Source organism: Oncorhynchus tshawytscha, linkage group LG09 (genome assembly GCF_018296145.1).
Source record: "Oncorhynchus tshawytscha isolate Ot180627B linkage group LG09, Otsh_v2.0, whole genome shotgun sequence".
NCBI lineage: Eukaryota > Metazoa > Chordata > Actinopteri > Salmoniformes > Salmonidae > Oncorhynchus > Oncorhynchus tshawytscha.
In genome coordinates, this window is record NC_056437.1 from 63,942,502 (window position 1) to 63,967,861 (window position 25,360).

The 25,360-nt window shown below is 43.9% G+C and overlaps 1 protein-coding gene across 6 annotated transcripts in view; it reads left to right on the top strand.

The window, feature by feature from the left end:
- The window catches only part of ap2a1 (adaptor related protein complex 2 subunit alpha 1), a 57,142-nt gene that overhangs the window by 6,129 nt on the left and 25,653 nt on the right, over nucleotides 1–25,360 (top strand). For all 6 annotated transcript variants that reach the window (XM_042327197.1, XM_042327199.1, XM_042327200.1 and 3 more), the window contains exons 2-6: nucleotides 3,297–3,508; nucleotides 14,514–14,707; nucleotides 15,049–15,178; nucleotides 15,928–16,029; nucleotides 16,176–16,435. In XM_042327197.1, the coding sequence (XP_042183131.1) occupies nucleotides 3,297–3,508; nucleotides 14,514–14,707; nucleotides 15,049–15,178; nucleotides 15,928–16,029; nucleotides 16,176–16,435 (898 nt within the window). The remainder of the gene's footprint in view (nucleotides 1–3,296; nucleotides 3,509–14,513; nucleotides 14,708–15,048; nucleotides 15,179–15,927; nucleotides 16,030–16,175; nucleotides 16,436–25,360) is intronic.

Sequence of the window (25,360 nt, forward strand, 5' to 3'; positions counted from 1 at the left end):
CCACCACATGGACAGACTTCAATAGTGTGTCTGTGTTGAGTGCAAGATCATCCTCATCATTAGGTCGAAATGTTTAAAAGTATTGTGTGTGCCAAACAGTTGCTGTTAGTTTACAATATTAAAAAATGTTCTGACCATGAATGAATGATTCATTGATACAGTAGTTTATATATTTAAATATATCCCTATGTAAGTTATGGTGTTAATACTAAACAGGACGCACTCTTAGGCCTACAGCTGGTGGTTATGCAAGGCTACTGTACTAATGACATGCCACTGGCTTTGAGTAAGGCCGGTGTTTCTATGTATGCGGATGACTCAACACTATACACGTCAGCTTCTACAGCAACTGAAATGACTGCAACACTTAACAAAGTTCTGCAGTTAGTTTTGGAATGGGTAGCAAGGAATAACTTAGTCCTAAATATTTCCAAAACTAAAAGTGTTGTATTTGGGACAAATGATTCACTGAACCCTAAACCTCAACTACATCTCATAATGATTAATGTTGAAATTGAGTAAGTTGAGGTGACTAAACTGCTTGGAGTAACCTGGGATTGTAAACTGTCATGGTCAGAACATATTGACACAACAGTAGCTAAAATGGGGAGAAGTCTGTCCATAATAAAGCACTGCTCTGCCTTAACAACACTATCAACAAGGCAGGTCCAACAGGCCCTGGTTTTGTCACACCTGGACTACTGTTCAGTCGTGTGTTCAGGTGCCACAAAGAGGAACTTGGGAAAATTGCAGTTGGCTTAGAACAGGGCAGCATGGCTGGCCCTTAAAAGTACACACAGAGAGCTAACATTAATGACATGCATGTCAATCTTTCATGGCTCAAAGTGGAAGAGAGATTTACTTATTTTTGTAAGAGGTGTTGACAAGCTGACACCCACAGCTCGGACACCCATGCATACCCCACAAGACATGCCACCAGAGGTGGCAGGTAAAAATGCACCTTATGGAACAGCAGGGACTGGGAAGTAACACAAACAGTGTTTTCCCCATTCTCCTCTGCAGATCCTCTCAAGTTCTGTCAGGTTGAATGGGGAGTGTCACTGCACAGCTATTTTCAGGTCTACAGAGATGTTTGATCGGGTTCAAGTCTGGGCTCTGGCTGAGCCACTCAAGGACATTCAGAGACTTGTCCCAAAGCCACTCCTGCTTAGTCTTGGCTGTGTGCTTATGGTCATTGTCTTGTTGGCAGGTGAACCTTCGCCCCCAGTGTGAGGTCCTGAGCGCTCTGGAGCAGGTTTTCATCAAGGATCCCTCGATCCTGACTAGTCTCCCAGTTCCTGCTGCTGATAAACATCCCCACAGCATGATGCTGCCACCACCATTCTTCACCGTAGGTATCGTGTCAGGTTTGCTCCAGACGTGACGCTTTGCATTCAGGCCAAAGAGTTCAATCTTGGTTTCAGTCTTTAGGTGCCTTTTGGCAAACTCCAAGTGGGCTGTCATGTGCCTTTTACTGAGGAGTGGCTTCTGTCTGGCCACTCTACCATAAAGGCCTGATTGGTGGAGTGCTGCAGAGATAATTGTCCTTCTGGAAGGTTCTCCTATCTCCACAGAGGAACTCTGGAGCTCTGTCAGAGTGACCATCGGGTTCTCGGTCACCTCCCTGACCAAGGTCCTTCTCCCCTGATTGCTCAGTTTGGCAGGTTGGTCTTGGTGGTTCCAAACTTCAATTTAAGAACGATGACAGCCACTGTGTTCTTGGGGACCTTCAATGCTGCTGAAATGTGTAGGTACCATTTCCCAGATCTGTGCCCCAACACAATCCTGTCTCGGAGCTCAACAGGCATTTCCTTCGACCTCATGGCTTGGTTTTTGCTCTGACATGCACTGTAAACTGTGGGACCTTATATAGACAGGTGTGTGCCTTTCCAAATCATGTCCAATCATTTGAATTTACCACAGATGTGGTAAATGGAGGTGGAAATGGAAACATCTCTAGGACGATCAATGGAAACAGGATGCACCTGAGCTCAATTTTGAGTCTCATAGCAAAGGGTCTGAATACTTATGTAAAAAAAAAAGGTACTTAAAAAAAAAAAAAAAAAAAAAAAAAAAATCTAAAAATCAGTTTTCTCTCTTTCAATATGGGGTATTGTGTGTAGATTAATGAGGCAAAAAGTCTAATTTAATCCATTTTAGAATAAGGCTGTCATGTAACATAATGTGGCTAAAGGGAAGTGGTCTGAATACTTCCCAAATATGCTGTATATGGATGATTTATAAAGCCAGGCATATTTAATTGTTAGGCTATTGATTATAGACCTAATTCAATTGGGGTTTCCTATCTCCTGAATTTTCTTAGACAATTAGGCTAAGGCAAGGGCTGTTTCCTCGTTTCTGCTGCTTCTGCCTCCGACACGTTGTTCTCAATTCCAATATGATGGTTAACTTTGCTATTATGCAAATAGCAACATAGGGAAAGGCAGCAATTCTACGGTGCACTGAAGATTCTTTCAGAACCGCGAACAGTGACCGTATCCAACTCGGGAGAAAGCACATTTGTTATACAATAATATTAGATTGATTTGTGTTGCACCATTATTTTTACATAATAACCGAATACAATTTCAGTATCACATGACTTCGAGTGACTGTGCCATCCCCGTGGCCTCAGCAATGGATTAGTCCACTGAGACAGGCGCAAATCATACTGGTGTATTTTCTGACCATTAAAGAAATATAATCAATTAGGCCCGCTCGACTACAGAAATCTTGTTCGACCCACAGCCTATCCACAAAACAATCGACCAGTCGACTAAATGGGGCCAGCCCTACTGTTTATTTAGCCAGGCTATGCCCACATTGTTCTGACTTTCTAGAATATAAAAAATGTGAATTTCAACGCATAATGCCATTGGGAAGACCTAATACATGTTTTTAGTTGTAATGCATATGAATGTAGGTGGGGGGGGGTTCTATAGGCTAGTACAACAATTAAATATATAATTTCGGTCCTTGACAATTACAATGAAGCACTTGAAAATGTCCTTCAATTTGACTTGCCAATGTCTGTATGAACTCTATAGACTACTTGATCAGCCCAGAAATGAAAGATTAAAATCACCTGCTATTGAAATTACTCGCGTTATTCACATTCTCGTGGTGTGCCACTGGCAAATTTACCTGAATGTCAATCCCTGGTATGTATATGTGCGTTTTTTTGTCCTTGTTTTTAATGAGTTGCATTAAATCTAATTCCTTACGACTTTGGTTGGTATGGCAATAAAGTATTAACTTGAATCCAAACTTAAATTGCTACCCTACTTCCTCCCCAGGCAAGAGCAAGGAGGCGGAGATCAAGCGGATCAATAAGGAGCTGGCCAACATCCGCTCCAAGTTCAAGGGGGACAAGGCACTGGATGGCTATAGTAAGAAGAAGTATGTCTGCAAGCTGCTCTTCATCTTCCTGCTGGGACATGACATCGACTTTGGACACATGGAGGCTGTCAACCTGCTCAGCTCCAACAAGTACACAGAGAAACAGATCGTAAGTGAAGTGTGTATGTGTGAGAGAGAGCACCCAACTTGTATGAATGAAAAATGTATGTGTGCTGTGCCCTTGTGGCTATGTCTTGTGTGTGGGTTGTCTGTATATTTTCAGTTTGTGGCACTCCATTCCTCATTGTCTGTCTGTCTCCATCTTGATATCCCAGTCTCTGTTTTGTCAGTTGGTTGTACTGGTTGCCTGCCACTGTATTTCTTTTTCTCAAACTGTTCTGTCAATGTTGATACTAAACCTACACTGGTGCATTTACTGAACCCATTCTGGGGTCTATATTTGCAGTACAACAGATCATTGAACTTAGTGTCATTCATTCGAATGTCAAGCTCTGCTTTGGTATTCAGCTATTCTGACCTGAACATTCAATTGCCAGATCAAAGACTTTAAAAGTCTTATAAGTAGTCTTAAAAATGTCAGTATGTATGACTATTGTGTTATACGATATGTATATAAAAATATTTAAGTCTAAGGTTGACCTGACAGGGCGTGTTTCAGTACAATCTCTTTCACAATGGTAGCCTTTGGTCTGGTTTGAGTACTTTGAAATTGCGTCCTCCTTCCTACCTTTCCTTCCTTGATAATCTTGTGGAAACCACACATTCACTCTAGCCATGTCAGAATAGTGGTTTCATTTTTACATGCCACATTGCACATTCAGTTGGGTACAACATTGTGGAACATTCTCATAGAAAAATACTGTGGAGACTTGCCTCTGTTTACAGTAAGAAATATGTCATCTATTTAAAAAAAAATGCCTTTATTTAACCAGGTAGGCTAGTTGAGAACACGTTCTCATTTACAACTGCTACCTGGCCAAGATAAAGCAAAGCAGTGCGACACAAACAACAACAACAAAGAGTTACACATGGAATGAACAAACAACAATAACAAAATAGAGAAGTAAAATCTATATACAGTGTGTGCAAATGAGGTAAGTTAAGGGAGGTAAGGCAATAAATAGGCCATAGTGGCAAAAATAATTACAATTTAGCAATTAAACATTGGAGTGATAGATGTGCAGACGATGAATGTGCAAGTAGAGATACTGGGGTGCAAAGGAGCAAAAAAATAAATGACAGTATGGGGATGAGGTAGTTGGATGGGCTATGTACAGGTGCAGTGATCTGTGAGCTGCTCTGACAGCTAATGCTTAAAGTTAGTGAGCGTGATATGGGTCTCCAGCTTCAGTGATTTTTGAAATTCATTCCGGTCATTGGCAGCAGAGAACTGGAAGGAGAGGCGGCCAAAGGAAGAATTGGCTTTGGGGGTGACCATTGAAATATACCTGCTGGAGCGTGTGCTACGGGTGGGTGCTGCTATGGTGACCAGTGAGCTGAGAAAAGCCGGGGCTTTACTGAGCAAAGACTTATAGATGTCCTGGAGCCAGTGGGTTTGGTGACGAATATGAAGCGAGGGTCAGCCAATGAGAGCATACAGGTCGCAGTGGTGGGTAGTATATGGGGCTTTGGTGACAAAACGGATGGCACTGTGATAGACTGCATCCAATTTGCTGAGTAGAGTGTTGGAGGCTATTTTGTAAATGACATCGCTGAAGTCAAGGATCGACAGGATAGTCAGTTTTAGGGTATGTTTGGCAGCATGAAGCCGATTCTAGATTTAATTTTAGATTAGTGTGAGTCTGGAAGGAGAGTTTACAGTCTAACCAGACACCTAGGTATTTGTCTAAGTCAGAACCGTCCAGAGTAGTGATGCTGGACGGGCGGGCAGGTGCGGTTGAAGAGCATGCATTTAGTTTTACTAGCATTTAAGAGCAGGTGGAGGCCACGGAAGGAGAGTTGTATGGCATTGAAGCTCATCTGGAGGTTTGTTAACACCGTGTCCAAAGAAGGGCCAAAAGTATACAGAATGGTGTTGTCTGCGTAGAGGTGGATCAGAGAATCACCAGCAGCAAGAGCGACATCATTGATGTATACAGAGAAAAGTGTCGGCCCGAGAATTGAACCCTGTGGCACCCCCATAGAGACTGCCAGATGTCTGGACAACCGTCCCTCTGATTTGACACACTGAACTCTGACTGAGAAGTAGTGGTGAACCAGGCGAGGCAGTCCTTTGAGAAACCAAGGCTAGTGAGTCTGCCGATAAGAATGTGGTGATTTACAGAGTCGAAAGCCTTGACCAGGTCAATGAATACAGCTGCACAGTATTGTCTCTTATCGATGGCGGTTATGATATTGTTTAGGACCTTGAGCGTGGCTGAGGTGCACCCATGACCAGCTCAGAAACCAGATTGCATAGCGGACAAGGTAGGGTGAGATTCGAAATGGTCGGTAATCTGTTTGTTAACTTGGCTTTTGAAGACTTTAGAAAGGCAGGGTAGAATAGATATATGTCTGTAGCAGTTAATGTCTAGAGTGTCTCCCCCCTTTGAAGAGGGGGATGACCGCGGCAGCTTTCCAATCTTTGTGTATCTCAGACAATGCGATAAAGAGGTTGAATAGGCTAGTAATAGGGGTTGCGACAATTTCGGCTGATAATTGTAGAAAGAGAGGGTCCAGATTGTCTAGCTCAGCTGATTTGTTGGGGTCCAGATTGTACTGCTCTTTCAGAATATCAGCTATCTGGGTTTGGGTGAAGGAGAAACGGAGGAGGCTTGGACAAGTTGCTGTGGGGGGTGCAGGGTTGTTGACCAGGGTAGTGGTGGCCAGGTGGAAAGCATGGCCAGCCGTGGAAAAATGCTTATTGAAATGATCAATTATAGTGGCTTTATCGGTGGTGACAGTGTTTACCAGCCCCAGTGCAGTGGGCAGCTGGGAGGAGGTGCTCTTATTCTCCGTGGACTTTACAGTGTCCCAGAACTTTTCGGAGTTTGTGCTGCAGGATGTACATTTATGTTTGAAAAAGCTAGCCATTGCTTTCCTAACTGCTTGTGTATATTGGTTACTAACTTCCCTGAAATGTTGCATATCGCGGAGTTTGCTGCACTGAAAGTAAAGGGGCTGAATAATTTTGCACGCCCAATTTTTCAGTTCTTGATTTGTTAAAGTTTGAAATATCCAATAAATGTCGTTCCACTTCATGATTGTGTCCCACTTGTTGTTGATTCTTCACAAAAAAATAGTTTTATATCTTTGTTTGAAGCCTGAAATGTGGCAAAAGGTCGCAAAGTTCAAGGGGGCCGAATACTTTCACAAGGCACTGTATATATATATATATATATGTATGTATATGTGTATGTATGTATGTATGTGTATATATATATATATATATGTGTATGTATATATATATATATATATATATATATGTGTGTGTATTTTATTATGGCACATGAGACACCTGTCTGATTCACGACCATCTCCGTGAACTAATCCATTGCAGAGGCTGTATGGATGGCACAGTCCAAGAAGGTCAATGTGGCTAAAATGCACAATGCGCGTCTCTCTCCAGAATGCGCTCTCTCCTGCGAATTTGTGCACCTTCATTGTTTGAATTGTTTGCCTTAGTGTTGATCAATTCCCCATTACATGCAGTAACAGTCAAAAGATGGACACACCTTTTCAAACCAGGGTTTTTCTTTATTTTTACTACACTGCTCAAAAAGATAAAGTGAACACTTAAACAACACAATGTAACTCCAAGTCAATCACACTTCTGTGAAATAAACTGTCCACTTAGGAAGCAACACTGACAATAAATTTCACATGCTGTTGTGCAAATGGAATAGACAACAGGTGGAAATTATAGGCAATTAGCAAGACACCCCCAATAAAGGAGTGGTTCTGCAGGTGGTGACCACAGACCACTTCTCAGTTCTGTCCAGAGCATGGAGGCGCTACCAGGAGACAGGCCAGTACATCAGGAGACATGGAGGAGGCCGTAGGAGGGCAACAATCCAGCAGCAGGACCGCTACCTCCGCCTTTGTGCAAGGAGGAGCAGGAGGAGCACTGCCAGAGCCAGAGCAAAATGACCTCCAGCAGGCCACAAATGTGCATGTGTCTGCTCAAATGGTCAGAAACAGACTCCATGAGGGTGGTATGAGGGCCCGACGTCTACAGGTGGGGGTTGTGCTTACAGCCCAACACCGTGCAGGACGTTTGGCATTTGCCAGAGAACACCAAGATTGGCTAATTCGCCACTGGCGCCCTGTGCTCTTCACACATGAAAGTAGGTTCACACTGAGCACATGTGACAGACGTGACAGTCTGGAGACGCCGTGGAGAACGTTCTGCTGCCTGCAACATCCTCCAGCATGACCGGTTTGGTGGTGGGTCAGTCATGGTGTGGGGTGGCATTTCTTTGGGGGGCCGCACAGCCCTCCATGTGCTCGCCAGAGGTAGCCTGACTGCCATTAGGTACCGAGATGAGATCCTCAGACCCCTTGTGAGACCATATGCTGGTGTGGTTGGCCCTGGGTTCCTCCTAATGCAAGACAATGCTAGACCTCATGTGGCTGGAGTCTGTCAACAGTTCCTACAAGAGGAAGGCATTGATGCTATGGACTGGCCCGCCCGTTCCTCAGACCTGAATCCAATTGAGCACATCTGGGACATCATGTCTCGCTCCATCCACCAACGCCACGTTGCACCACAGACTGTCCAGGAGTTGGCGGATGCTTTTGTCCAGGTCTGGGAGGAGATCCCTCAGGAGACCATCCCCCACCTCATCAGGAGCATGTCCAGGTGTTGTTAGGGAGGTCATACAGGCACGTGGAGGCCACACACACTACTGAGCCTAATTTTGACTTGTTTTAAGGACTTTACATCAAAGTTGGCTCAGCCTGTAGTGTGGTTTTCCACTTTAATTTTGAGTGTGACTCCAAATCCAGACCTCCATGGGTTGATACATTTGATTTCCATTGATAATTTTTGTGATTTTTGTTGTCAGCACATTCAACTATGTAAAGAAAAAAGTATTTAATAAGAATATTTCATTCAGATCTAGGATGTTATTTTAGTGTTCCCTTTATTTTTTTGAGCAGTATATATATATTTGTAATTATGACAATTACAACAATACTGAATGAACAATGAACACTTTTTTTATTTTAACTTAATATAATACATAAATACAATCTGTTTAGTCTCAAATAAATAATGAAATATGCTCAATTTGGTTTAAATAATGCAAAAACACAGTGTTAGAGAAGGAAGTAATGTGCAATATGTACCATGTAAAAAAGCTAACGTTTAAGTTCCTTGCTCAGAACATATGAAAGCTGGTGGTTCAATATTCCCAGTTACAACATTTTAGGTTGTAGTTATTATAGGAATGTTGACGCGTCCACTATTTCTGTCTATACCATTTGTATTTCATATACCTTTGACTATTGGAAGTTCTAATATGCACTTTAGTATTGCCAGCCTAATCTCAGCAGTTGATAGGCTTGAAGTCATAAACAGCGCTGTGAAGCAAGCATTGCTAAGAAGTGCTGGCAAACGCTGTAAAGTTTGAATGAATGCTTACGATCCTGCTGCCGACTACCACCGCTCAGTCAGACTGCTCTATCAAATCATAGACTTAATTATAATAACATAATAAACACAGAAATACGAGCCATTGGCCATTGATATGGTCAAATCCGGAAACTATAATTTTGAAAACAAAATGTTTATTCTTTCTGTGAAATACCGAACTGGTCCGTATTTTATCGAACGGGTGGCAACCTTAAGTCTAAATATTGCTGTTACATTGCACAACCTTCAATGTTATGCCATAATTATGTAAATATCTGGCAAATTAGTTCACAACGAGCCAGGCGGCCCAAACTGTTGCAAATACCCTGACTCTGTGTGCAAGGAACGCAAGAGAAGTGACACAATTTCCCGAGTTAATATTGCCTGCTAACATTAATTTATTTTAACTAAATATGCGGTTTAAAAATATATACTTCTGTCAATGGATTTTAAGAAAGGCATTGATGTTTATGGTTAGGTACAATCGTGTAACGATTGTGCTTTTTTCGCAAATGCACTTTTGTTAAATCATCCCCCGTTTGGCGATGATTCGATGATAAATTAACAGGCACCGCATTGATTATATGCAACGCAGGACAGGCTAGTTAACCTAGTAATATCATCAACCATGTGTAGTTAACTAGTGATTATGTGAAGATTGATTGTTTTCTATAAGATAAGTTTAATGCTAGCTAGCAACTTACCTTGGCTCCTTGCTGCACTCGCGTGGTCAGCCTGCCACGCAGTTTCCTCGGAATGCAATGTAATCGGCCATAGTCGGCGTCCAAAAATTCTGATTACCGATTGTTATAACTTGAAATCGGCCCTAATTATTTTAGTCAACCTCTAGTTGCAAGTCTATTGAATTGGGCATAGTTTAACCAAAATATGCCACAAGACCTGGAATTGCCTCATGTGTATCTCACAAAAAAAGGTTCACTGTTATAAGCTAACTTTTTGAAGAATTTAAGCAAAATTCCCAGGCTTCACTTCCCATGGAACATTTTTGGAAAATTTACCGGAAAGTTCCGGAATTTTACTGAAAAGTTACTAACAAAGGCTCCGGGAAACGCCTTCGATACTAAATTTACATCGTACGAAGGTTCTAACGATCTTAATGTCACAAAGGCTCTGGGAAATGAGGCCCTGGTGAAGAGGAGTGCACTGTATAAGGAATAGGGTGCCATTTGGGACATGGACAATGGCTACACAACACAACTTTGTCATGATGTGGAGGCATGTAGGCTACCTCCCAGTCTCTCGTTCTCCTCGGGTCATTGTTACAGTATCTGTTTCCTTCTTTCTTCTGTACCCAACTCTAAAGGACCACAAGCCTCTTGGACTGGAATGGCCCTCCATGTGAAAGCATTTGAGAAGACTTTCTATTCGGAAGAGGACGAGAGGAGAATTTGAGAGAGAAGAGAGTAGAGTGGCAGAGAATCATATAGCTTTATTAACAGAATTTATTAACAGAAGCCATCCCGGATCCGGGATCGTGAATACAGCCTCAAGCTCATTTCCAAGCTCACGTTAACTATTCATGAAAATCGCAAATGAAATGAAATAAATATGCTAGCTCTCAAGCTTAGCCTTTTGTTAACAACACTGTCATCTCAGATTTTCAAAATATGCTTCTCAACCATAGGAAAACAATCATTTGTGTAACAGTAGCTAGCTAGTGTAGCATTTAGCGTTAGCATTAGCGTTAGCATTCAGCAGACAACATTTTCACAAAAACCAGAAAAGCATTCAAATAAAATCATTTACCGTTGAAGAACTTCAGATGTTTTCAATGAGGAGACTCTGTTAGATAGCAAATGTTCAGTTTTTCCTGAAAGGTTATTTGTTTAGGAGAAATTGCTCCGTTTGGTGCGTCACGTTTGGCTACCAAAAAAAAACGAAAATCCAGTCATAAAAACGCCTAACTTTTTTCCAAATTAACTCCATAATATCGACTGAAACATGGCAAACGTTGTTTAGAACCAATCCTCAAGGTGTTTTTCACATATCTCTTCGATGATACATCGTTCGTGGAAGTGTGCTTTCTGTCCTGAATCCCAGGAGAAAATGCCCGCAACTGAAGATTACGCACCAATTTAGACAAAGGACACCGGGCGGACCCCTGGAAAATGTAGTCTCTTATGGCCAATCTTCCAATGATATGCCTACAAATACGTCACAATGCTGCAGATATCTTGAAGAAACGACAGAAAGCGCAGGCTCGTTCCTGGTGCATTCACAGCCATATAAGGAGACATTGGAAAACAGAGCTTCAAAAATTCTACCCATTTCCTGGTTGAAGTTTCATCTTGGTTTCGCCTGTAGCATGAGTTCTGTGGCACTCACAGATAATATCTTTGCAGTTTTGGAAACGGCAGTGTTTTCTTTCCAAAGCTGTCAATTATATGCATAGTCGAGCATCTTTGCATCTTTGCGCTTAAAACGGGCACGTTTTTTATCCATAAATTAAAAGAGCGCCCCCTATATCCAAGAAGTTAATAAAGCTATGCAAATATCTGTCATCATATAGCCTAGGGAAAATATGACTAATAATTTGCATCCAAGTAGGTCAGTCAGAATCTTCTTAGTGCACAGTACTCAACTTGATCAAATCTGTATCAAAGCATCACTCAAGTTGATCAATAATCTAAGTGAATAACCTTGATAATGATGATTTTGTGGTTGCATGTTGCATGTAAAGACGCACAAAGCATATCTTATGAGGCATAATGAAGCCTTGTAATAAGGCCTTCAGATGCATCAGGTTGGGCCAATATCAATCCAGTGACCCCTAACACTATTATGTAAGCCTGTGATAGCAATCACTACAAATGAATTGCTATTGAACTTTCTCCCCCTCGTCAATGTAGAACATACATTAAGTGGCAGCCAGTGGGAGGCACTAGTCGACAGAGCCGTAGGGAGTTCTGCCATATTTGCCCCATTGAACATTAAATTGATCAATTCATGACAAGTATTTTGGATTCTAATTCTCTAACTCTCTAAATAAATGGCTTGACAGCATTAGAAACAAAATGTGGCCAAGTCCCAATTCTCTACCCTTCTCCCAAATTGTGCAATTTCACAGTTTCTCACATGGATTTGACAATAGTGGAAACTCCCTCCAGCCAATGCGTACACCAATTCCATGCTTTTAAATCAGTGACGGGGAGTGTGCAAGTGCACATTTCTGGAAAAGAGTGGAGAATTGGGATGTAGCCATAGTGACACAGGAGATGAGCATTAGGCCCCCAACAGCATAGCAATTCACTCAATCAGGACCATATTTAGCATTAGAGTACATTAGCCTACAGTCACAATACACTCCAAACATTCTGGGTCACGTCTTTCAATGCTGCTGCTCGATAAAATGAAATGCCTCTCCTCTGCAGTTTATTCTGCTGTGTAATGGCTGAGAGTGTTTTCTGTCTGAGGAGAGGGTGTCTGGCTAATTAAGGGAGTGATGGGTGAATGGATAGATGAGCGAATAGAAATGTAGAAATACTTAATTCTATTACAATCAAGTAACACATTTGGGAACAAGTTTTATTTTATATAACTGGTTAGTTAGTGCCTTCGGAATGTATTCAGACCACTGGCTTTCCCCCCATTTTCTTATGTTACAGCCTGAATTTAAACTGGATTAAATAATGTTTCCCCCTCATCAATCTATACACAATACACCATAATGTGAAAGCAAAAGACAGGTTTTGGGAAATTTTGGCTAAAATTTAAAAAAAGTAAATAGCACATTTACTTAACTATTCAGTACTTTGTTGAAGCAGCGATTACAGCATCGAGTCATCTTGGGTATAACGCTACAAGCTTGGCACAACTGTATTTGGGGAGTTTCTCCCATTCACTGCACGCTGCCCTAACCCATCAAGAGGAATACCTATGTAAGAATGCTGTTCATCGACTACAGCTCGGCATTTAACAACATAGTACCCTCCAAACTCGTCATTAAGCTCGAGACCCTGGGTATCGACCCCGCCCTGTGCAACTGGGTCCTGGACTTCCTGACGGGCCGCCCCCGGGTGGTAAGGGTAGGTAAGAACATCTCCACCCTACCGATCCTCAACACTGGGGCCCCACAAGGGTGCGTTCTCAGCCCTCTTCTGTACTCCCTGTTCACCCATGACTGCGTGGCCATGCACGCCTCTAACTCAATAATCAAGTTTGCAGACTACACTACAGTGGTAGGCTTGATTACCACCACCAACAACGACGAGGCGGCCTACAGGAAGGAGGTGAGGGCCCTCGGAGTGTGGTGTGAGGAAAATAACCTCACACTCAATGTCAACAAAACAGCAAAATCAAGGAGATGATTGTGGACTTCAGGAAACAGCAGAGGGAGCAGCCCCCTATTCACATCGACGGGACACTGGTGGAAAGTTTTAAGTTCCTCAGCGTACACATCACAGACAAGCTGAAATGGTCCACCCACACAGACAGCGTGGTAAAGAAGGCGCAGCAGCGCAAGTTCAATCTTGGTTTCATCAGGCCAGATAATCTTGTTTATCATGGTCTGAGAGTCCTTTAGGTGCCTTTCTCCCATCTCCACAGAGGAACTCTGGAGATCTGTCAGTGACCATTGGGTTCTTGGTCACCTCCCTGACCAAGGCCCTTCTCCCCAATTTCTCAGTTTTGCTGGGGGGCCAGCTCTCGGAAGACTCTTGGTGGTTCCAAACTTCATCTATTTAAGAATGATGGTAGGCACTGTTTTTGGGGACCTTCAATGCTGCAGACTTTTTTTGGTACCCTTCCCCAGATCTGTGCCTCGACACAATCCTGTCTCGGAGCTCTACGGACAATTCCTTCGACCTAATGGCTTGGATTTCGCTGAGGATTTATTTTTTAAAATCCATTTTAGAATAAGGCTGTAACATAACAAAGTGTGGAAAAAGTAAAGGGGAAGGAATAGGATGTGAGAGGTAGTGGCAGGCAGCCACGGTTCAGGCTCAGGCCGTGCGACTGCATCGTAATGATGGCCCAGTCCGTCTCTGAGTCTCAGTCACATGAAAGAGTGTCTCAATTGCGTCCCTATATAGTGTACTACCTTTGACCAGGGCCCATAGGGTGCCATTTGGGACGCAGACGAATACTGTAGGGAGGGATGAACCCTGCACAATGCATCCTGCCATCACTCCCTACAGCTCACTTTCTATTATTTTTTTTATTTTTCTCTGCCCTTCCGCTCCTTCCCTTCTTTTCTGTCTCTGCTTCCCTACACACATTTCCTCTTTCACTCCCCGCCTGCTCCGCTTTTCATCATATTCACCTCTCTTCCGATGACGCAACTCCCTCCTTTACCTCCATCCTGCATCCCCTGTCCCCTACACTTCATCCCTCTAAAATATCGCCTCACCCCCTCTCTCCTCCCTCCCTCCCCCCATTTGAGTCTGGTTCCTCTCAAGGCTTCTTCCTTTTAGGAATTAACACGTTACCTCGCCACTGTGCTGCTGCTTGTCGGGTTACTGTGAACCACTTTGTGTCAAATGTTGTTGTATAAAGGCTATACAAATAAAATATTATTGCCTGATCTCTCCCTCTTCCCTCCCTCTCTTTCCCCTCTCAGGGCTACCTGTTCATCTCGGTGCTGGTGAACAGCAACAGCGAGCTGATCCGCCTCATCAACAACGCCATCAAGAACGACCTGTCTAGCCGCAACCCCACCTTCATGTGCCTGGCCCTGCACTGCATCGCCAACGTGGGCAGCCGTGAGATGGCCGAGGCCTTTGCTGGAGAGATCCCACGCATTCTGGTGGCCGGGTAAGAATGGAGGGGATGGAGAGGGAGGAGTAATGAGCGAGAGGGAGAGCGCAATTAGTCAGTCAAATTGTATTCTTGTAGGCCTTTTTACAACAACATTTGTCAAAGGGAGAGGTTGGGAAGAGAAGGATGGATGAAGGGAAGGGAGGGTGAGGAGACCGGAGAGGGAAATGGAAGAAAGGGGAGAGGGACTGAGGACATGATTTTCTTTGTATTAATATGCTATAACAGCATGATTAGACACAATCTGCGGTACAGACAATATCTTTCCACGACCAGAGTTGTTGCAGACTGGTAGTCCTTTATAGTGAGCATTGTGTTGTTTGTGATGTGATTGCCAGGGACACCATGGACAGTGTGAAGCAGTCTGCTGCCCTGTGTCTTCTGCGTCTGTACAAGGCCTCCCCAGACCTGGTTCTGATGGGGGAGTGGACCTCCCGAGTGGTGCATCTCCTCAACGACCAGCACATGGTGAGAGACAGGCCATACATTTCTGCTCTAGCCCAACACTAGCACACCTGTGGTGTATTCACTAGGAAGCCAACAGTAAAAACGGGGAGCGACTAAACTGAATTGTCTAATTAGAAACATTTGCTTTTGTTGCAAAACGTTTGCTTTCGCAATACGTTTTCCATTGCAAAGCAGTTTGTTACACTAAGGAATACACCCCTGATTTATCAGGTATGCTAGTGCATTTATCTTCCAGGCCAATAGGTGGAGCTAGCTGGCTCTGTTACAATATCCACACTAGTCTAGAATACCACTCTTAGGCACAGTCAACCCAATTCAGATTTACCAATCACATCAGATCTTTTTCAGAGGTTATCTGATTGGTCAAAAGACAAATTGCTGGGAAAAAAAGCAGAATTTGGCTTCCTATCTAAATGCAGCCAGTGTAACCTAACGTAAAGAAAATGCCTGAAAATAGATGCCTCAGATACTGGTTTTGACAAAAAAATAAAAATAATTGTTAGGAGAGGTTATCTTCTGCACTGTCCAGTAAATGTGGAGGAGGCGTTAAGATGGAGTGTCGCCTTGTTAATGTCCAAAAGCTAATGTTGAACGCAACAGGCTCTCTTCTATTTCGCCTAAAAACTGTATGCATCCGGTTGCTGGTATGGATGTTGGAACCTAACTACTGACTTCATTGAGACTAAGGTTATGCCGTTTAGGTGTTACTGTTGTTTCTGATGATGAGCGTGTGTCTCTCTCTCTCGCAGGGTGTTGTCACGGCAGCCATCTCCCTCATCACCTGTCTCAGCTCGAAGAACCCAGATGAGTTCAAAACCTGTGTGTCCCTGGCTGTTTCTCGTCTGAGCAGGGTGCGTGTGTATGTGCGCACGTGTTCATGTATACCTATAAAGTCATGCATGTCAGTCCAGCGATCCATTCTCCCTTTGCCTCACTGTCTCTATCTCCAGGATTTCAACCCATCTCTATTTCTCCTCCTCCCGTTCTCCTTCTCCAGATTGTGTCTTCAGCCTCCACTGACCTGCAGGACTACACCTACTACTTTGTCCCGGCCCCGTGGCTGTCCTGTAAGCTGCTGCGCCTGCTGCAGTGCTACCCCCCACCAGAGGATGGCGCCGTGAAGGGCCGCTTGGTGGAGTGTCTGGAGACCATCCTGAACAAGGCCCAGGAACCACCCAAGTCCAAAAAGGTTCAGCACTCCAACGCCAAGAACGCCATCCTGTTCGAGGCCATCTCACTCATCATCCACTACGACAGGTGAGGAGGATGTCTGTCACTCCCGGTGTCTGTCTTAATCTTCTCGCTCTGTGTTTTTCTCACTTTTTCTGTATCTCTTTTTCTCTCACTCTTTCAGTAGCTCTCACTCTCTCGCTCTCTGTGTGTGTTTCTCTCTTTCTCACATATACACTGAACAAAAATATAAACGCAACATGTAACAATTCTAAAGATTTTACTGACTTAAAGTTAATGTAAGGAAACCAGAAAATTGAAATAAATTCATTAGGCACTAATCTATGGATTTCACATGACTGGGAATACAGATATGCATCAGTTGGTCACAGATACCTTAAAAAAAAAAAGGTAGGGGCGTGGATCGGAAAACCAGTCCGTATCTTGTGTGGCCACCATTTGCCTCATGCAGCATGACACATCTCCTTCGCATACAGTTGATCAGGCTGTTGATTGTGGCCTGTGGAATGTTGTCCCACTCCTCTTCAATGACTGTGCGAAGTTGTTGTATATTGGAGGGAACTGGAACACGCTGTTGTACACTATCCAGAGCATCCCAAATATGCTCAATGGGTGAGTATGCAGGCCACGGAAGAACTGGAATATTTTCAGCTTCCATGAATTGTGTATAGATCCTTGCGACATGGGGATGTGCATTATCATGCTGAAACATGAGGTGATGGCAGCGGATGAATGGCACAACAATGGGCCTCAGGTTCTTGTCATGGTATATCGGTGTATTCAAATTGTCATCGATAAAATGCCATCGTGTTCGTTGTCCGTAGCTTATGCCTGTCCATACCACAACCCCACCACCACCATGGGGCACTCTGTTCACAACCTTTATATCGCCCACACGACGCTGTAGACGCTGTCATCCATCTGCCCGTTATAGTTGAAACCGGGATTCTTCTGTGAAGAAGACACTTCCCCAACGTGCCTGTGGCCATAAAAAGGGAGCATTTGCCCACTTAAAGTCTGTTACGACGCCAAACTGCAGTCAGGTCAAGACCCTGGGGAGGACGACGAGCACGCAGATGAGCTTCCCTGAGACTGTTTCTGACAGTTTGTGCATAAATTCTTTGTTTGTGCAAACCCACAGTTTCATCAGCTGTCCAGGTGGCTGGTCTTGGACGATCCAGCAAGTGAAGAATCCGGATGTGGAGGTCCTGGGCTGGCTTGGTTACACGTGGTTTGTGGTTGTTAGGCCGGTTGGACGTACTGCCAAATTGTCTAAAACGATGTTGGAGGCGGCTTATGGTAGATAAATGTACATTAAACTCTCTGGCAACAGCTCTTATGGATATTCCAGCATTCAGCATGCCAATTGCACGTTCCCTCGACTTGAGACATCTGTAGCATTATTGTGTGACAAAACTGTACATTTTAGAGAGGCCTTTTAGTGCCCCCAGCACAAGGTGCACCTGTGTAATGATCATGCTGTTTAACCAGCTTCTTGATATGCCACACCTGTCAGGTGGATGGATTATCTTGGCAAAGTAGAAATGCTCATTTAACAGGGATGCACAACATTTGAGAGAAATAAGCTTTTTGTGCATATGGAAAATGTCTGGGATCTTTTCTTTCAGCTCATGAAACACATGGGTCAACACTTTGTATTTATATTTTGTTCAGTATGTATATATACACCTTCCTAATATTGAGGTACGCCCAGAACAGCCTCAATTCTTTGGGGCATGGACTCTACAAGGTGTTGTTACAACGTGAATTTAAAATTGATCAAATGTTGATATTGTGGCAATGGCCGACACACAATATCCCATAATGTCAAAATGGAATTATGTTTTTAGAAATGTTTACCAATTAATACAGTATGAAAAGTATTTAACTCCTTTGTTATGTCAAGCCTAAATATGTTCAGGAGTAAAAATGTGCTTAAGAATTCACATAGTAAGTTGCATGGACTCTGTGTGCAATACTTGTTTAACATGATTTTACCTCCTCTCCCTACCCCATACACACACTTATCTGTAAGGTCCCTCAGTTGAGCAGTGAATTTCAAACACAGATTCAACCGCAAAGACCAGGGAGGTTTTCCAATGTCTCAAAGAAGGGCACCTATTGGTAGATGGGTAAAAAACAAACATTGAATATCTCTTTGAGCATGGTAAAGTTATTCATTACACTTTTGATAGTGTATCAATACACCCCGTTAGAGGTTGCCCGATTAATCGACATGGCTGATTAATTAAGGCCGATTTCAAGTTTTCATAACATTTGGCAGTTTTGGACGCCGATTATGGCCAATTACATTGCAATCCACGAGGAGACTGCGTGGCAGGCTTGACCACCTTTAGCGCTGTGGAACATCCAGGTGCACTTTTGCAAACTTCAGACGTTCATCAATGTTTTTTTGGACAGCAGTGGCTTCTTCCGCGGTGTCCTCCCATGAATACCATTCTTGTTTAGTGTTTTACGTATCGTAGACTCCTCAACAGAGATGTTAGCATGTTCCAGAGATTTCTGTAAGTCTTTAGCTGACACTCTAGGATTCTTCTTAACCTCATTGAGCTCTGTGCTGTTGCAGTCATCTTTGCAGGATGGCCACTTTCTCCTTTTATAGACAATTTGTCTTTCTGTAGACTGATGCTTTTAGAGGTACTTTTGTAACCTTTTCCAGCTTTATGAAAGTCAACAATTCTTAATCTCAGGTCTTCTGAGATAATAATTACAATTTAGGATTAACACTGGAGTGATAATGTGCAGATGATGATGTGCAAGTAGAGATCCTGGGGTGCAAAAGAGCAACAACAAAAAATATGGGGATGAGGTAGTTGGGTGTGCTATTGACAGATGGGCTGTGTACAGGTACAGTGATCGGTAAGCTGCTCTGACAGCTGATGCTTAAAGTTAGAGAGAAATCTCCAGCTTCAGTGAATTTTGCAATTCGTTCCAGTCATTGGCAGCAGGGAACTGGAAGGAAAGGCGGCCAAAGAGGTGATGGCAGATATATCTGCTGGAGTTGCATTCTACGGGTGGGTGTTGCTATGGTGACCAGTGAGCTAAGATAAGGCGGGGCTTTACCTAGCAAAGACTTTTCGATGACCTGGAGCCAGTGGGTTTGGCGACGAATATGTAGCGAGATCCAGCCAACGAGAGCATACAGGTCGCAGTGGTGGGTAGTATATGGGGCTTTGGTGACAAAACGGATGGCACTGTGATAGACTGCATCCAATTTGCTGAGTAGAGTGTTGGAGGCTATTTTGTAAATGACATCGCTGAAGTTGAGGATCGGCAGGATAGTCTGTTTAACGAGGGTATGTTTGGCAGCATGAGTGGAGGAGGCTTTGTTGCGAAATAGGAAGCCGATACTAAATTTAATTTTGGATTGGAGATGTTTGATGTGAGTCTGGAAGGAGAGTTTACTGTCTAACCAGACACCTAGGTATTTGTAATTGTCCACATATTTTTAGTCCGAACCATCCAGAGCAGCAATGCTAGTCAGGCGGGCGGGTGCGGCCAGCAATCGGTTGAAGAGCATGCATTTCGTTTTACTAGCGTTCAAAATCAGTTGGAGGCCACGGAAGGAGTGTTGTATGGCATCGTATCTTGTTTGGAGGTTTGTCAACACAGTGTCCAAACAAGGGCCAGATGTGTACAGAATGGTGTCGTCTGCGTAGAGGTGGATCAGAGAATCACCAGCAGCAAGAGCGACATCATTGATATATATACAGAGAAAAGGGTAGGCCCGAGGATCGAACCCTGTGGCACCCCCATAGAGACTGTCAGAGGTCCGGACAACAGGGCCTCCGATTTGACACCTTGAAATCTGACTGAGAAGTAGTTGGTGAACCAGGCGAGGTAGTCATTTGAGAAGCCAAGGCTTTTGAGTCTGCCGATAAGAATGCGGTGATTGAGTCGAAAGCCTTGGCCAGGTCCATGAAGACGGCTGCACAGTGCTGTCTTTTATCGATGGCGATTATGATATCGTTTAGGACCTTGAGCGTATCTGAGGTGCACCCACGACCAGCTCGGAAACCAGATTGCATAGTGGAGAAGGTAAGGTGGGATTCAAAATGGTCGGTAATCTGTTTGTTGACTTGGCTTTCGAAGATTTTTGAAAAGCAGGGCAGGATGGATATGGGTCTATAACAGTTTGGTTCTAGAGTCCCCCCCCCCCTTTGAAGAGAGGTATGAACCCTGCAGCTTTCCAATCTTTGGGGATCTCAGACGATACGAAAGAGAGGTTGAACAGGCTAGTAATAGGGGTTGCAACAATTTCGGCAGATAATTTTAGAGAGGGTTCAGATTGTTACACCCAGCTGATTTGTAGGGATCCAGATTTTGCAGCTGTTTCAGAATATCAGCTGTCTGGATTTGGGTGAAGAAGAAGCGGGGGGGCTTGGGAAAGTTTTTGCGGGGGGTAGCCAGGTGGAAAGCATGGCCAGCCGTAGAAAAATACTTATTAAAATGATCGATTATCGTAGATTTATTGGTGGTGAAAGTGTTTACCAGCCGCAGTGCAGTGGGACGAGGTGCTCTTATTCTCCATGGACTTTACAGTGTCCCAAAACATTTTGGAATTAGAGCTACAGGATGCAAATTTATGTTTGAAAAAGCTTGCCTTTACTTTCCTAACTGCTTGTGTATAATGGTTCCTGAATACACTGAAAAGTTGCACATCGCGGTGGCTATTCGATTCTAATGCAGTACGCCACAGGATGTTTTTGTGCAAGGTCAAGGGCAGTCAAGTCTGGGGTGAACCAAGCTCTATATCTGTTCTTATTTCTACATTTTTTGAATGGGGCATGCTTATTTAAGATGGTGAGGAAAGCACCAGGCATCCTCTACTGACGGGATGAGGTCAATATCCTTCCAGGATACCCGGGCCAGGTCGATTAGAAAGTGTTTTAGGGAGCGTTTGACAGTGATGAGGGGTGGTTGTTTGACCGCGGACCCATTACGGACGCATGCAGTGATCGCTGAGATCCTGGTTGCAGACAGCAGAGGTATATTTAGAGGACAAATTGGTCAGGATGATATCTATGAGGGTGCCCATGGTTATGGATTTAGGGTTGTACCTGGTAGGTTCCTTGATCATTTGTGTGAGATTGAGGGCATCAATCTTAGTTTGTAGGATGGCCGGGGTGTTAAGCGTATCCCAGTTTAGGTCACCTAACAGTACAAACTCTGAAGATAGATTGTGGGCAATCAATTCACATATGGTGTCCAGCGCACAGCTGGGGGCTGAGGGGGGTCTATAATAAGCGGCAACGGTGAGAGACTTATTTCTGGAAAGGTGGATTTTTAAAAGTAGAAGCTAAAATAGTTTGGGCACAGGCCTGGATTGTATGACAGAACTCTGCAGGCTATATCTGCTGCAGTAGATTGCAACTCCGCCCCCTTTGGCAGTTCTATCTTTTTGGAAAATGTTGTAGTTGGGGATTGAAATTTCAGAATTTTTGGTGGCCTTTCTAAGCCAGAATTCAGACACGGCTAGGACATCAGGGTTGGCGGAGTGTGCTAAAGCAGTGAGTAAAACAAACTTAGGGAGGAGGCTTCTGATGTTAACATGCATGAAACCAAGGCTTTTACAGTTACAGAAGTCAACAAATGAGGGCACCTTGGGAATAGGTGTGGTGCTGGGGGCAACAGGGCCTTGGTTAACCTCTACATTATCAGAGGAACAGAGAAGGAGTAGGGTAAGAGTCCGGCTAAATTATGTATTTAATGTAGACAAGCAAAATACAATAATTTGTATGTTATTAGTTTAAGCACACTATGTTTGTCTATTGTTGTAACTTAGATGAAGATTAAATCAAATTTGATGACCAATTTATGAAGAAATCCAAGTAATTCCAAAGGGTTCATATACTTTTTCTTACCACTAGTTATTCACTCCACAAGACAATCAAACAAGCTAAACGTTAGTATAGAGACAAAGTGGAGTCGCAATTCAACGGCTCAGACACGAGACTTATGTGGCAGTGGCTACAGACAGGGTCTACAGACAATCACGGACTACAAAAGGAAAACCAGCCACGTCACCGAGACCGACATCTTGCTTCCGGACAGGCTAAACACATTCTTCACATGCTTTGAGGATAACACTGTGCCACCGACGCGGCCCACTACCAAGTACTGTGGGCTCTCCTTCTCCGTGGCCGACATGAGTAAAACATTTAAAAGTGTTAACCCTTGCAAGCCTGCCCAGACGGCATCCCACGCCGCGTCCTCAGAGCTTGCGCAGACCAGCTGGCTGGTGTGTTTACAGGCATATTCAATCTCTCCCTATCCCAGTCTGCTGTCCGCACATGCTTCAAGATGGCCACCATTGTTCCTGTACCCAAGACGGCAAAGGTACCTGAGCTTAATGACTATTGCCTCATAGCACTCACCTCTGTCATGAAGTGCTTTGAGACTAGTCAAGGATCATATCAACTCTACCATACTGCCACCCTAGACCCACTTCAATTTGCTTACCACCCCAATAAATCCAGAGACGATGCAATCACCATCACTCTTTACACTGCCTTATCCCATCTGGACAAGAGAAATACTTATGTAAGAATGTTGTTCATTGAGTATAGCTCAGCATTCAACAACATAATACCCTCCAAGCTCATCATTAAGCTTGAGGCCCTGGGTCTGAACCCCGCCCTGTGCATCTGGGTCCTGGACTTCCTGACAGGCCACCCCCGGGTGGTGAAGGTAGGAAACAACAACTCCACTTCGCTGATCCTCACAACACAGGGGCCCCACAAGGGTGCGTGCTCGGTCCCCTCCTGTACTAATTGTTCACCCATGACTGCGTGGCCAAACACGCCTCCAACTCAATCAACAAGTTTGCAGACAACAACAGTAATAGGCTTGATTACCAACGATGATGCCTACAGGGATTACCAACGATGCCTACAGGGAGGAGGTGAGGGCTCTGGGAGTGTGGTGCCTGGAAAACAACCTCCCACTCAACGTCAACAATACAAAGGGGATGATTGTGGACTTTAGGAAACAGCCGAGGGTGCACCCCCTATCTACATCGATGGGATGGCAGTGGAGAAGGTGGAAAACTTCAAGTTCCTTGGTGTACACATCACTGACAAACTGAAATGGACCACCCGCACAGACAGTGTGGTGAAGGCCCAACAAAGCCTCTTCAACCTCAGGAGGCTGAAGAAATGTGTCTCATCTCCTAAAGCCCTCCAAACTTTAACAGATGCATAATTGAGAGCGTCCTGTCAGGCTGTATCACCGCCTGGTACGGCAACTGCACCGCCCACAACCGCAAGGCTCTCCAGAGGGTGGTGCGGTCTGCCCAACGCATTACCGGGGAAAACTACCCACCCTCCAGGACACCTACAGCACCCGCTGTCACAGGAATGCCAAAACGATCATCAAGGACATCAACCACCCGAGCCACTGCCTGTTCACACAACTATCATCCATAAGGCGAGGTCAATACAGGTGCTTCAAAGCCGGGACCAAGAAACTGAAAAACAGCTTATATTTAAGGCCATCACACTGTTAAACAGCCATCACTAGCACATTAGAGGCTGCTGCCTATAATGATAGACTAGAAATCACTTTAAGAATGGAACACTAGTCACTTTAATAACGTTTACATATCTGGCATTACTTATGTCTTATGTACAGTTGAAGTTGGAAGTTTGCATACACTTAGGTTGGAGTCATTAGAATTAATTTTTCAACCACTCCACCAATTTCTTGTTAACAAATTATAGTTTTGGAAAGTCAGTTAGGACATCTACTTTGCGCATGACAAGTCATTTTTCCAGCAGTTGTTTACATACAGATTATTTCACTTACAATTCACTGTTTCACATTTTCAGTGGGTCAGACGTTTACATACACTAAGTTGATTGTGCCTTTTAAACAGTTTGGAAAATCCCAGAAAATGATGTCATGGCTTTAGAAGCTTCTGATAGGCTAATTGACATCATTTGAGTCAATTGGAGACGTACCTGTGGATGTATTTCAAGGCCTACCTTCAAACTCACTGCCTCTTTGCTTGACATCATGGGAAAATCAAACGAAATCAGCCAAGACTTCAGAAAGAAAATTGTAGACCTCCACAAGTCTTCATCCTTGGAGCAATTTCCAAATGCCTGAAGGTACCATGTTCATCTGTACAAACAATAGTAAGCAAGTATAAACACCATGGGACCACACAGCCGTCATAACGCTCAGGCAGGAGACTCGTTCTGTCTGCTGGAGATGAACGTACTTTGGTGCGAAAAGTGTAAATCAATCCCAGAACAACAGCAAAGGACCTTGTGAAGATGCTGGAGGAAACGGGTACAAAAGTATCAAAATCCACAGTAAAACGAGCCCTAAATCTACATAACCTGAAAGGCCGATCAGCAAGGAAGAAGCCACTGCTCCAAAACCGCTATTGAAATGCCAGACTACGGTTTGCAACTGCACATGGGGACAAAGATTGTACTTTTTGGAGAAATATCCTCTGGTCTGATGAAACAAAAATAGAACTGTTTAGCTATAATGACCATTGTTATATTTGGAGGGAAAGGGGGAGGCTTGCAAGCCGAAGAACACTATCCCAACCATGAAGCATGGGGTGGCAGCATCATGTTGTGGGGGTGCTTTGCTGCAGGAGGGACTGGTGCACTTCAGAAAATAGATGGCATCATGAGAAAGGAAAATTATGTGGATATATTGAAGCAACATCACAAGACATCAGTCAGGAAGTTAAAGCTTGGTCGCAAATGGGTCTTCCAAATGGACAATGGCCCCAAGCATACTTCCAAAGTTGAGTCAAAATGGCTTAAGACAACAACGTCAAGGTATTGGAGTGGCCATCACAAAGCCCTGACCTCAATCCTATAGAATATTTGTGGGCAGAACTGAAAAAGTGTGTGCGAGCAAGGAGGCCTACAAACCTGACTCAGTTACACCAGCTCTGTTAGGAGGAATGGGCTACAATTCACCCAATTTATTGTGGAAAGCTACCTG